This window comes from Camelus ferus, chromosome 1 (assembly GCF_009834535.1).
Source record: "Camelus ferus isolate YT-003-E chromosome 1, BCGSAC_Cfer_1.0, whole genome shotgun sequence".
Classification (NCBI taxonomy): Eukaryota; Metazoa; Chordata; class Mammalia; order Artiodactyla; family Camelidae; genus Camelus; species Camelus ferus.
In genome coordinates, this window is record NC_045696.1 from 49,176,431 (window position 1) to 49,190,846 (window position 14,416).

The 14,416-nt window shown below is 33.1% G+C and overlaps 1 protein-coding gene across 2 annotated transcripts in view; it reads left to right on the plus strand.

Moving 5' to 3' along the window:
* NECTIN3 (nectin cell adhesion molecule 3) overlaps positions 1-14,416 on the plus strand; it is a 119,368-nt gene that overhangs the window by 40,686 nt on the left and 64,266 nt on the right. For both annotated transcript variants that reach the window (XM_032478812.1, XM_032478805.1), the window contains exons 3-5: positions 5,888-6,184; positions 9,280-9,397; positions 13,148-13,299. In XM_032478812.1, the coding sequence (XP_032334703.1) occupies positions 5,888-6,184; positions 9,280-9,397; positions 13,148-13,299 (567 nt within the window). The remainder of the gene's footprint in view (positions 1-5,887; positions 6,185-9,279; positions 9,398-13,147; positions 13,300-14,416) is intronic.

A 14,416-nucleotide genomic window follows, 5' to 3' on the forward strand; every position in this document is an offset into this window, starting at 1 on the left:
CCAATTTGGAATAGCTGGTGAGTACTTTTGGAATACTAGAACAAGAATTAAGAATAATAGCAATCTTAGCCATTTCCACCCAGGCTGAGGCTCCTTTAACAGACAGTCTTTGCTCTGAATCTGCCTGTTTGCCTGTCAGGGACTTTGTCAGATCTGCAGATAGCTCCCCCAACCCCCACTTATCCTTCTTTACTTTTCTCCCGGATGTTGTTTCCTAATAAGCCTTTTGCACACCTCACTTGATCTCAGTGTCTGCTTCCAGAGAACCAAACAACCACACAGCCCCGAATATTTAATGGCATAATTTCAGGGTCTCTGAAGTACAGCAAAGCATTGTTTCCTCAAATTTGCTGTATTTTTTTTGTGTGTTGAAAAGTACTGTTTAAAAATAAAAATTAAATATTTGAGGACTTTGTATGTTTAAGACCCTGCCCTAAGAACTGTGGGGAACTATAACTTATGTTTACAAAATTGATACTTTTGAGAATTGATTGGAAGGCAAGGAAGGCATAAATATCTGAAAAATCAAGTGCAAGCCATCAAGGTAAAAAAAAGTCACAAAAAATTCAATGTCAAGAAAATAATAGTTTGCATGTGGAAGAGAGAACTCATGAGAATGAAATTTTTTTGCTTTAAATTTTAGTAATTCTCATAAGTTAATATAATACTCAATGTTATATATAAAACTCAAGAATGTTTATACTATTAAACTAGTCATGATTTTACCTGGGTGTACTTTTCTAACTTCATCTATACTATTCCTTGCTTTACTTTTCCCAGCATCTCAGATTTTTTAATCATAATTAATTACTTGCAGTCTGTTACCGCCTATGTTTTTACGTGTGTTTTCCTTTATGCCTGGATTGCCACCTTTCCCCCTTTCTCCTCCTGCATTCTGCTCAACTGCTACTCATCAAACCACATCCTTTTCCAAGTCATTCTTGAAATTTCTACTACTCCTCTGCAATTTGATGGATTTTTTTCACTCTTTTACTGTTGTGTCTTGAGCTTCTTTTTAGTGTAGAAATTACCATAATGCATATTATATGTCCTCTCCACTATAAACGTGTAGTACACTGCAACTCTACACTTTAAAATTTAACTTTGTATCCCTAAAGCCTGTAAGAGTTCTTGATATATAGCAGTCATACACTAAATGTTTAAGGAGGGTATAGGAATGGGTTAGTAAATTTGGTAGTTTAGACATGTTTTGTAGAAAAAGATAGTTGAGCAAGCCCTTGAAAGGTGGGTAGGTTTTAGGTAGGCCAAAAGGAGAGTAAGTGAGCCAATGCAGGGAGGCAGAAAACAGTACATACTAAGGCAGAGTTTCTTCAACATTGGCATTGTTGAAATTTTGGGCTGGAATTCTTTGTTGTGGTGAGCTGCACTGTCCATTGTAGACTATATAGCAGCATCCATGGCCTCTAGCCGCTATTTGCTAGTAGCACTTTTCCTCATTTGTTCAACTTAGAATATCTCCCTGACATTGGCACGTATTTCTGGTGGACCACTGAATACTCTTGATTGTTGAAAGGACTAATATAAAATACAAGAATTAAAGGCTGGAAAGGTAGAGTAGGACCGCTTTAAAGTGACCTGAATATTAAGATGGGGAATTTGAGCTTTATTTTACTGAAATGAAAACTTGGTATACACTTTTGTGCTCTTTCTCACCTTCCTTCTGTTATTCTCAGATTCTTGCGATTTTACGTATGGTTCGTGAACCAGCAGCAATGGCATCGTTTGGGAGCTCATTAGCAATATAGAATTACAGACCCCTCCAAGACTTGTTGAGTAATAGATCTACATTTTAGGAAGATCTCCCCAGTGATACGTACACACATTAAAGTTTGAGAAACACTGCTTTGACTGTCTTCTCACCTTGATTAGAGGGGTGCCTAATTCATAGAGTTGATGTAGGGAGTAATGTGATGAAAGTTGTGATTTGGGAAGATCATTCTGGTGTTTTCGATGGATTAAAATGAAAAGAGATCTTGAAATTGTAATGCTTTAGCCATGAGGCCATGAAAGCTTGAACTTAATTTTCTAATTTCTGCCACTTGAGTGAGGAAGGGAACTATTACAAAGGAAAAAGTAGCAGAACTTTGTAACTGACTGGATATAAGAAACTAGGGAGGTTTGAACAATAACAAGTTTTGAACCTTGGCGATTGAGTAAATTGTTACCATTGATTTAAATGGGCAAGTTTGAATGAAAAACAGATGTTGGGGATTGGGAGAATGAGATGAGTTCAGTATTTCGTTTATTGAATTTGAGGATACATAGAGAAAAAAATCCCAGATAGGCGGTTAGAAACTATAGAGTCAAGTTTTATATCAAAATTGAATAAAATTAGGGATCACCTAGGTAGTAGTGTTTATCAGATAAACCAATTGGTTTAGTACCAATTTAGTACATGTGAGAGGAAACTTTTGAGGCAGGGGAAAGAACCAGCAGAAAGAAGTAGGCTTAACAATCCTGGCATTAATACAGGGCTGGGAAAACTTCATGTTCCTCCCAGTCAGAGAATACAGGGCATAGGTAGCATCTTAAGCGGAAGCAACAGCGGAACTGCTAGACAGGGAAGGGGACAGGAAAGGTTACAGAGAAATTAACTAAAATGTTGAGGTATATGAGAAAAGAAACTTTATAAAGCCAATAACCTCTACAACCAGGAGATTGATTCCTTTTAGAAGTAGTAGAAATAGTTTAAGTTTCTCCAACAAAAGCTTCTAATGATGGCACAGGTTGGTCACACAAACTCTCCCATGGTGGGGCGGGGGATGGGGATGAAATATAAAAAACACCATTGAAAAATTCAAAGAAGTAGCAAAGTAGTGAGGAATATATCTAGGCCAAAATCTAGGAAAAGGCTAAAACATGGAAATAAGCCTAGCACTGAAAGCTGAAATCTGTATTCAACCTTGGGGACATTTGACAATTCAGAAGAAACACCTAAGATGAGCTAAGATTTTGAGATCCCTGAGAAGTAAGAGAGACAAATATCTGAACGCAATTCTACTCAAGGTAGGATGTCTAATAACCCTTCTTATATTCTCTTGATACCGAAAGGCTTATATTTTCAGAATTGTAGTACACCAGCAGCAAACCAGCCTTCTTACAGACTTCGGGGCCTGGTTTATATCACTTGAGTAGTCTGAAATTAGGAAGATCCTGAACTGGATAGTGTTTCTCAGGAGCTAGCTTAGCAGAAGAAAACACAAATCTTTTCTGAAAGAATGATACCTTTATTCTAAGCCTCAAATTATTTCTACCTTAATTATTCAATCACAGGCTTATCATCTGCTTGAATAATCAGACATATAGGTAAAGAAGACCCCACAAGCAGCAGCCGGCACAAACAAGACAACAGAAACAGGCCTGCGTAAGATGTTGGCATTACTGGACACAGACTATTAAACAACAGTGCTTGCCATTTGAAGGGATAAGTCAATCTATAAAATTTCTGCAGAGAATAGGAAACTATACATGAAAAAAAAATTCATATACTAATTTGCCCTTGAAATAGAGAAGTATTTCTTAGTACATGTGTATGTTGGAGGTATTATGGGTTCAATTCTAGACCACCTCAATAAAGCTAATTTTATAATAAAGGGAGTACCACAGTAAAACCATCACATGAATTTTTGGTTATCAGTGTTATAAAAATTATGCTTTTACTGTATTGTAGTCTGTTAACTGTGCAATGCCATTACGTCTAAAAAAATGTACCTACCTTAATTTAGAAAACTGTTGTTAAACAATGCTAACCATCATCTGAGTCTTCAGACAGTTATAATCTTTTTGCAGTAGTAACATCAAAGATCACAGATCGTCATAACAAACGTAATAATAATGAAAAAGTTTGAAATATTGTGAAAATTACCAAAATGTGACACAGAGATAGAAAGTAAGCAAATGCTATTGGAAGATGGTGCTGATGGACTTGGTCAACTTATGGTTGCCACAAACCTTCAATTTGTGAGTAACGCAGTATCTGTGAAGCACAGTAAAGCGAAGTGCAGTGAAACAAGGCATGCCTGTATATAAAGGCAGTGAACTGATGAGTTTTATAGATTTGAATGAAAACTTCTGCTTATCAAGACACAGCATTGGGTAAAGATACAAGCCCTAAACTGGTGAAAGATATTTGCACATATAATTGGAAAAGGCCCCCTTCTCCCAAATCAATAAGAAAAAAAAAATTGGCTTTAAAAGCTATTTTGCAGAAGAAATTCCAAATGGCCCCAAAACATGAAAAGATCGTTAACCTCATTCTTAATCTTAGAAATTAAAAATAAGATCCCAATGATATGCTGTTACTTACTTATAAGATTGGCAAACATTGAGAAATCTGACAGTATCACCTGTAGTGAGTGTTTTGGACCAATTGGAGTGCTAAGATTGGGAGTAAATTGGTACTTTGGGAAGCTTTTTGGCATTATCTGCTAAAGTTGAAAGTAAAAGTAGTCATAACAGTTTCAGTATAAGGGAAAAACTAGAGAAACTTTTGTACAAATATACCAAAATACACAGTATCAATAAGAATGTTTCCAATAAAACTGTATCAAACAGGAAATAGCACCTATGTCCAACAGTAAATGAATCATACAATAGTTAAAACTAATAATTTATACAATTACATGCAAATCTAAATGACCTAAAAGTAAAAAGTTAAGAAAATGAATTGCAAAGTAATCAACTAAGATTAAATGCCCCCACATAAATGAATCTCAGGAACACAAAATTGAGTCAAAGAAAAAATATTAAAAAATATAGTCTGATTTCATTAAACAATACATGTGTCTGATTCTATTCATTTAAAGTTCAAAAGCAGATGAAATTGTTGTTTAGGTTTGCACTTGCTAGTTGTAGAACTTTCATGAAAAGTAAGCAAAAAGTTATTTCCAAAGGTTAGTATAATGGTTTCACAGTTGAACAGGCAGGGTGTTATTATGAAGATGGGGCATATGAGGGACTTGGGAGGTGCTAATATTTTTTATTAAGATGTGTGGTGGTTACATGAACATTTGCTGTAAATTATTCATTACATGTGTTTCAAGCGCTTTTCTTTTTGTTACTTTTATAATAATACATCTTAAAAAGAGGAAATGCTTAAGGAGGATATCCCTTAAAATATATTATGAAACAAATATGTAGATAGCAATCAAGAACAGATGACATTGAAAGAACCAACTGGAATCTTGGAAATGGAAAAAAGTCTTTCAGATAAAAAACATAATGTATGCAGTAAACTAGGCTTGAGCCAAAGAATTCATGAAGTGAGTACTGAAGAATTTATATAGAAAGAAGTTCTAAAAATTTGCTTGAAAATGTAAGGAGATAGCTAGGATATATGGCAGGTAGATTGAAGGGTCTAACATTAAGGTTACTTCCACTGCTGAGGAGCTTTCATACTAGAAAAAAGATAGGTAGCATGTAAATTCCAATAGACATAACTATTAGTGACATTATATTTTAACAGTACCTATTTTAAATGTTTTAAACAATTTCTTGCAAAATGAAGCATTCTATATTAAATGCTTCATTTTTTTCTCTTCAGAGTAATAGTACCCTTAACTTCATAATGGAAATGATCAAATTCACAAGAATTTTTATTATATACTAATTTGGGGGAAAACTCACTTTGTAAAGAAAAGTATATCTCTACCAGAGAGAGCCATCTTTGTAATGGTTATTGGCTTCTTGTTTGTCCTGGCTCATGATCTTCTCTTGTTGTAAGAATCCATTTGGTGTTGATATTACCTGTGTGTATTTTTTATAAGCAGTTGTCTCTAAGTTTATGAAATATGGTTAGATGTGGCTTGGAAGGATGTAGATATACTCTTAATTGAAAAGTAACTCATTTTTTTTTAAATTTAAACAGTTGAACCCACTGTCAGCCTGATAAAAGGGCCAGATTCTTTAATTGATGGAGGAAATGAAACAGTAGCAGCCATTTGTATCGCAGCCACTGGAAAACCAGTTGCACATATTGATTGGGAAGGTGATCTTGGCGAAATGGAATCCACTACGACTTCTTTTCCAAATGAAACAGCAACAATTGTCAGCCAATACAAGCTTTTTCCTACCAGATTTGCTAGAGGAAGGCGAATTACTTGTGTTGTCAAACATCCAGCCTTGGAAAAGGACATTCGATATTCTTTCATATTAGATATACAGTGTAAGTAAACGATAACATTTGCTTTTTAAACATGTCATGCATTTTAACTTTCTTTGACATAATCCTGTATCAAACTGTTTTTAGTTTGAATATTTAGTATTCAGATACTCTTACAGATTTTCCTTGTTGACATTTTTTTCTTAATTAAAAAAATATTTTCATGGAAATTTCATTTAACCAGAACTTTTTTTTCAGTTTGTAAAGATGGATAATGACTTTAAAGTTGCTGTCCAACTTAAAATTATTCAACTTTGTCCTTTTTAAACCTTAAAAATAGGCTGGACTTAGGTAAATTGTGGACATTTATACCTCAAAATTTGCAATACTTGGAGAATAACAGCTGCTTCTCCAATCCAGTTAACTTAGCTCTTACTGATTTTTATTGATGCTACCCATGATATTTTCAGCAAAAATCTTTTATGTTGTAGATGCATTTTAATTAGTTTGAAAGTCTGTATTTTTTCAATATTATTTCTAATCTGATTTTATTGATCATGTTATAAGATCCTCATAAAGGTAACACAATATTTTAAAGTCATCATTGGGATAATAATTGTTATAGATAAGATTCAAAACTGGCCATTCTTGTGCTTTTATTTCTTTTGTTAAGATTACTCTCTTGTGTATATGTGTGTTTGTGGATATACATGTGTGTGTATACTTTTCCCTTTTCTGCAAAGTTTTTCATTTTAGATACATTTTTTGTGTAGCATTTAAAATTTTTCAGCAAGAGAATAAAAGTGTGCAGGTAGTTTATAGCAAGGATAATGAAAATTAGGCAGATTAAAGATAAAATAAGGAGATGTGTTTAGGTTCTGCTGTCATTTCTATCCATGCACAGGTCATAAATCTAGACAGGTTTTTGAAGGAGATGTTGTATTTTTCATTGTTACTGTTTTGTTTTTTGATATGACATACGTGGAATTTTAAGTTACACATATTCATTACACTTGCTGTAATGATTTCTAAAGGTAATTCTAAGGATCTTTTCCAGCATTTATAGAGTTAAACTTGAGAAGCTTTCTTATGTGAAGGTTATTGCCGTTGTATTCTTGAGTGCTGATACAATCATAGTAGTCCCTCTTTATCTATAGGAGATTGGTTCCAGCACTTCGGTGGATACCAAAATCCAAGGACCCACAAATCTTTTATATAAAATGGCATAGTATTTGCATAAAATCTGTGCACATCCTCTTGTATACTTTCAATCATCTCTAGATTACTAACAATGCCTAATACAATGTAAATGTTATGTAAATAGTTGTAAATTCAATGTAAATACTGTGGAAATAGTTGCTGGTATGTAACAAATTCAAGTTTTGCTTTTTTGAACTTCTTAGAATTTTTTTTTCCTGAATATTTTTCGTCCACAGTTGGTTCAATCCACACATGCTGAACCCTAGGATACAGAGGGCTGATGTAACTTCTTTTCTCCTCACTTAATCTGGAGAACCCAGTTAAAATTTTTCATTATACTTTTCTTACGTTGCTTTTACATATTCTTAACTTTTCCCTTTTTCTTACACAATTTAAATCCCAGTACCATTGATATTTTTCTCATACATATTTTTTCTTCCCTGTGTCTAATAATGACTGAAATTTTCTTCAGCTATGTGTACTGTTACTTTTTTGTTTGCCTGAATGCAATTCTAAATATATAAAAATATTTATTCTGATGTGAGTCTTTATACTTATGGCTTAGATTTATTGGCTTGCTCCTAAAGTGTTCCTAGAGTAATTTTTTTCCTATTTTTAATTGGGACCTATAAAACATTGAACAAACTTTAAGGAGATAAGATCTTATGTCCAAAATTCATATCTCAAATTTTAGAGGTATTCTTTAGGGATACTTTAACACTTACCCCCTCCTTTTAAAAGAAGTTAAACTCACAGATATCTGTACTGTTCTTTCAGCAACATTTTTTAGTTACCAACATTAAGTTAGAAAAATGTTTGTTAATTCTTGGTAGTTTCAGAGCAGGAGCTTGTTTTTTTAATTACTGAAGTAATTGTCCTTAGTATAAAGAGTAATTTTTTATCATGTTTTTGTAAACCGTGCTTGACAGTCAATCCTGCAGAATTAGAGACTGATCTGGCCTCTCCCTAACTTCCCATCTGGCCATGTAGTATTTATCTAGTTTACTATGTAGCTCACAGAAAGATGGAGGGTCCCTGTGCCTGCATAAATAACATTTCTTTACCTTCTCTCTTAGCATCCTGTTCTTTTCCTTCTTGGCCCTCATAACAGGTTTTAGTTAAATCTTCCCTGTTACTATTAGAATATAAATTTTATGAATACAGAGTCTATATGTGTACCAAACATCTAAAACTGTACCTGTCACTTTTAGGTACTAAACAATGTTAGTTGAATGGTTGGTAAGTATTAAATTTTATAGTTTGAAGGTATAAATTTATAATACTGGTAAACATGGATAATTGCTCATTTAACTAATTATATTGCACATATACTAAAAGACCTTTGGGTACATTGAATGGATAAAAGTTCATGTTTTAGAGCAGTTGAGGTCTCAGATAATTTACTTAAGTTGTAATTATAGCCTTAGAAAGTTTGTCACATCTCTGTATGTCCAAAGGGTATTAATTAATTGTAATATAAGGAATCTAATTTTGTAATTGACTTGGTATCTCTTAGAGTATATTTCCTTTCAGATTAAACATTTCTTTAAAGACAGTTTTACATAGTGACTTGGTACTTAAATGCTGTGTCTCATTATCAAATTAACTACTGTGTTTTCTTTGTTCATGTTTCTTTACGTATTTTATAATAGGACTCTTTTATTTTGCTTTTGGTGATTATAGATTTGTGAATATTCTTACACTTAGTGTCCATAGTAACTAGAATTGTACATGCTTATAATTGCCCAGTGTTTGTTGTTCACTGTCCATTCAGTCACTCATTTTTTTTGTCAACCAGTACCTACTGAGTACTGTATTCCTTATTGGTTATGTATAATGAGAGAAGGAAAATCATTTCTGTTCTTCTAAAGTTGTGTATTATGTTAATGCTTTATTTTTGTATATTATACCTATCATTAACAAAAGATAATCTATCCTGTCATACATTTATTTTATAGATGCTCCTGAGGTTTCAGTAACAGGCTATGATGGAAACTGGTTTGTTGGAAGAAAGGGTGTTAATCTCAAGTGTAATGCTGACGCAAATCCACCACCCTTCAAGTCTGTGTGGAGCAGGTAATGTTAGATATTTCTAAAGAGAAATTATTTAAAAGTCAAAGTATTCTTAAATGTATATTTAAAGTTGTGTTTATCAATGTAATACATGACTATAGTAATAGCTGGAAATTAAATAAAGGGTTTCTAGATATTCTTCTGTCCCACATCTCCCTACCTTCCTGCCCCTGTAGTTCTGTTCCTCAGAGTATACTTTAGCAATTTTAGCAATTTCTCCTGGTATTTACCATTATAGGTCTTAAACTGCTGCTTCTTAATTTACTAATTTTTAATGTTGTCTATGGACTTCTTACTATGCAAGATGAAAATTTAATTTTATATCTACCCCTTCACACATAAACATACCCGGATACTTATTCCTGCCCTTCATAGTCCTGATGAAATTAAGCTAATTTAGTTAAACTGTGTAATCATTGCCTCCCTATGACAGGTAAATATTTGCAAAGAGCTAAGTGGTATAGTGGAATTCTGTTTTCTTTTGGTTCTAAAGCTCTTCGATTTCCATGAGACTAATAATTGCTTCTTTTTTACTTGTGTAGTTTACTGTCTGGATATCCTCAGTTCTCTTTATCTGTGGAATTTCGAACTGTTTATACTGAGATTTTCATTCACATTTCTCAATTTGCACTATCGCCTCCTTCAATCTAGAGACTTGTTTCTGTGAACTGTGGATTCTTTTTCTTTTTCTTTTCCTTTTTTCTTTTCTTTTTTGTTATTTCCCCTGCCTTTTCTTTTCTGTTTGCTCATACTGGAATTCCTATTTATTGTATACTAAACATCCTTTCTTTCATAATTTTCAGTTTTTAATATTCTTCTGAGATTTCTTTGATTCTGCACCCTCCCCCAGCATTGATTGAAAATTTTCTTTTGGCATATTTTCAGTTTCTAAGAGCATTTTCTTATTCTCTGTTCATTTTTATAGCATCCTTTTCTTATTTTATGGATATAGTATCTTCTTACTAAGGATACGAGAGTTATTTCCTCTGCAGAGTCGTTTTCTGCTTCTTACATATTATTTCCTTTTTCCTCCAAGCTCTTTTGGTTTTTTGTTTGGTCTTTCATTTTGTAGATATTCTTTAATTTTTTTAGTTGTCCAGTCATTTCACAGTGGTGCTTTAAAATAAAATGCTGAGTGGAAACTCTGTAGTGGGAAGTACTTATTGGTAGATTCTACTTAGAGTGATGAGGTAGAGAGGAGGTTATTTCCCTGGAGAAGTTTCAGATCTCACTTATGGAAGAGTGGAGTACTCTTTTTCCTGGCCATTCAATTTATTTATTGAATTAACCTTCATCCTTTTTGCCTAAAACATAAATTTCTGGTATCTATACAGAGTTGAGAGGAGTCTATTGTTTTGTTTTTTTCAGCTTTCAACTAACCTCCTTATTTCTAGTCCTCTGCCTCACTCTGGCCTTCTATAATACAGTAAGTCAAGTTCCAAGTCTTTCTTGGGTTTTTTGGACCAGATTGGCTGCTTTCTTATCCATATGCCTCCTGCAAGCACTTCTTCAGCCAAAAGCAGAGCTTTTCAACCTTGGCGCTATTGCCATTTTGAACTGGATAAATCTTTGTTGTTGGAGGGAGTCCCGTGAACTGTAGAAAGTTTAGTGTCATCTCTGGTCTGAGATTTTCATTCACATTTCTCAGCGTTTGCACTACTGCCAGTAGCACATGCTCCCCCAATTCCCAGTTGTGACAACCAGAACTGTACGAAGATATGCCAGATGTCCCCTGGAGACAAAAATTCACTCCTGATTGAGAAATACTGGCCTAAAGCATATATTTTCTTCATCTGTTTTCTGTCTTCTAAAAGTTTGTTGAAACATTGTGAATGATGAATTCTGCCTCCTGTTCTCTTTCTCCTCATTGGTTTTTAATAGCTTTTTAATTGTGGGAGCAAGGAAACAGTGTATTTGGGCAATCTGTTGTCTTTAAGCAATAATATAATTTGGAAAGTAGAAAGGCCTTCCATTTATATTTTCTTAAAAGCAGAAGCAGGCATTGGTTAAGATTTACTGATAGGGTATTTCTAAAAGTCATGTAATTCTGAGTTCTCATCCTGGTTTCTGTACTTGGAGATGTCTTTTTAGAGTTGTTTAGCCTTTCTAATCCTTTGTTTCCTCATTGATAATAGTACCTCAGAGTTTTTATGAGGGTTGAGACAGACAGTGAATATAAATCATGTAACATAGGTATAAACATAGAAGGTGTTTAGTATGTCATTTGTTGTGAGTTTAATATGATACTTAGGTTTCTCTGTCTGTGGCTTATTTGAATAAACAACTTTAAAGAATTATAAGCCATTGTTATATTTATCAAAATTAGAGATTAGAACTTTGGGCCCAAAGTACAGAGCTAATTGGTAAGATATATAGATTTCTTATTCACTTCTAGCAGAAGGGTTCACCTTTTGAAAGCTGATGCTTATAAAAATTTTCTTTCCAGAGTCCTCTTAAGAAGAAGGTATGGGATTTTTGTTTTTGTTTCTTAACTCATGTAAGAATATTGCCTTTATCCTTCAATGCTAAATTAAAGTCGTAGCAACTGTAGAAGATTTTACTGATTGTTCTTTTACCCACTGCTCTTGGGATCCCAGAGCAGTCCTTCTCTCTGTTCTCCATTGTTGATTTGCTTCTACTTTTTTATTATTCTTTGCTCTCGTTCCCTTTGTAATTAGTTGTTGATTTCCTACTAATGTACTCAGATCACTGAAAACAAGGACTAAATCTTATTTACCTGTGCATTTCAGCTACAACAGCAGATCAGGGTATGGTAGATGGTAAGTTCCTAGTAATTAAATAATGGATGGCTGAGTGAATTTTTTGAAAATCTGCTTAGCTCAAACTATAGTAGTTAGATGCCTGAGTTTACTTCACTTTTTATCCTCTTAAAAAATAATTTACGGGCTATAAAAGCACTTTTAATATTTTTTTTTTTACAGGAGATACCCTAACGTTGGAAAAATGATGTTCCGCAGTATACTTAGTTCCACTGCACTGAATGGTTCTAGAGTTCTTATAGTGGGATTTTTTTTCTTGTTGTTATTTATAGTAATACGTAACACGAGACAGGACCTCTTAGCTAAATGAGTATAGAAACCATTTAAAGAGAGTTATTATTGATACCAAATGGTGCCTTGGTTTTTATTATCACAGATGCCCATCTTACGAATGAAATTATTTTATAAGAAGACCCTTGTTAGTGCTTTAGAAACCAACCATCTTTGGATATGACACATAAAGTATTGCTCAGTATTAAAGGATGCTCTTTAAATATATTACAGAGGATGCTATAACATTATCATGTACTTAAATGAGATGACTTTTCATTAAGAAAGTTGTAGATAAGATATATCATGAATAGATCCACAATTCACTGAGAACTATTTTAATTCTTTCAGTGATGTGGGTGTGTCTTCAGATAATATGTATTTCTAATTTTCTATTTTCTATTTCTTTAAAATCACATAATTTTTTTCTCTTCTTCCCTCATGTCCTCTCCAGTATGTTAGCCTAGCTATACTTAAATGAACTGATATTTTGAAAGAATGGATATTCTTAATGGACTTTATTATTTCATCTTTATTAAAATGAAAATTCATAATTTATTACATGCTTTCATTTCATAGTGTATTTTACTTGAAATATGCTGGTTCTTTTACTGACATCTCAAAAGTGTAATACCTTATTTGAACAGCTGTCAATGAATAGAATCTGAAGCTATTTAAAATAATTTCATACTTTTTAATCTAGGTTGGATGGACAGTGGCCTGATGGTTTACTGGCTTCAGACAATACTCTTCATTTTGTCCACCCACTGACTTTTAATTATTCTGGTGTTTATGTCTGTAAAGTGACCAATTCCCTTGGTCAAAGAAGTGATCAAAAGATCATCTACATTTCAGGTAAGTTACCATCTACTCACAAAATTATTTCTGTAACAACAGTCATAACAATAATACTATGTGATCTAGATGGTAATTTATACTTGTGAAAATACATATTCCTCACTGTGAGATTTTACAAATAATCTAAAAGATATCTAATGAAGTAACCTTAACTGAAATACATATATAAAATGACACTCCTTTATTTAGTGAAATGGCAAAATGTCTGTGCAATAGGTTTATATACATTTTAAGACCCATGCATATAGTGAATTTTTTTGGTTAAATAGTATTCTTTTTCTAGGTAGTGTGTGTACCATTCCAGGTTCTTTCATATTTACACAAAGAATAAGCATTGAGTTTTTTGTTAGTTTTTGGTAGCTACTCTGCACACAAATGTGATAAATAAAATGGGATATCAATTTTGATGACCTTCTTATTAAATATCATTGTCACTCAATATGGGACTATACCATATTGGATTATTAAGAGGTGAAGTAGGAATACTACTGAAAATGTTCTAATGAAATAAAATTTAAGATGTTTTTTATGGTCAGTCCTTAAGCCACTAAGAACTTAGATTTTTCACATTCCATTTGTTCCACTGTGAATGTTTTTGTTAATTTGACTGAGTATAATGAGTATTTACAAAATACAGTTAAAGCTAAAAATATATTTTTCCTGGGTAAGGCTATAAATAATAAATTATCAATGGAATGCTTGTTTATAAAAATTATATAAATATTTCAAGCATCTCCTTCCTGAGTGTAAGAATGTAGCACTCTTCATATCTAACAAATGGAAAATGAAAGGGAAAAGGAAGAGAACCTTGAGAAATGTAGGTTTATATGGTAGTTAGATAATAGATAGTTAAAATTTGTATCTCTGTACAATCTAAAACTAAATAAATTAGCAATTTTAGAGAAATTTTAAGCTTGCTTTTGTGTTACATTCTCAGTCCTGTGGTGACTAAATCTAAGAACAGTTCCCCATATTATTTTCTCATGGCATTTACCGCAGTTTGTAGTTGTATGCTTATTTATTCACTTTTATTTACCCTTATATCTAAACAGTTTGTGTTTGCTTTATCAGTGTATTCTCAGCACTTAGTGCCTGGCACATGATAGGGATACAA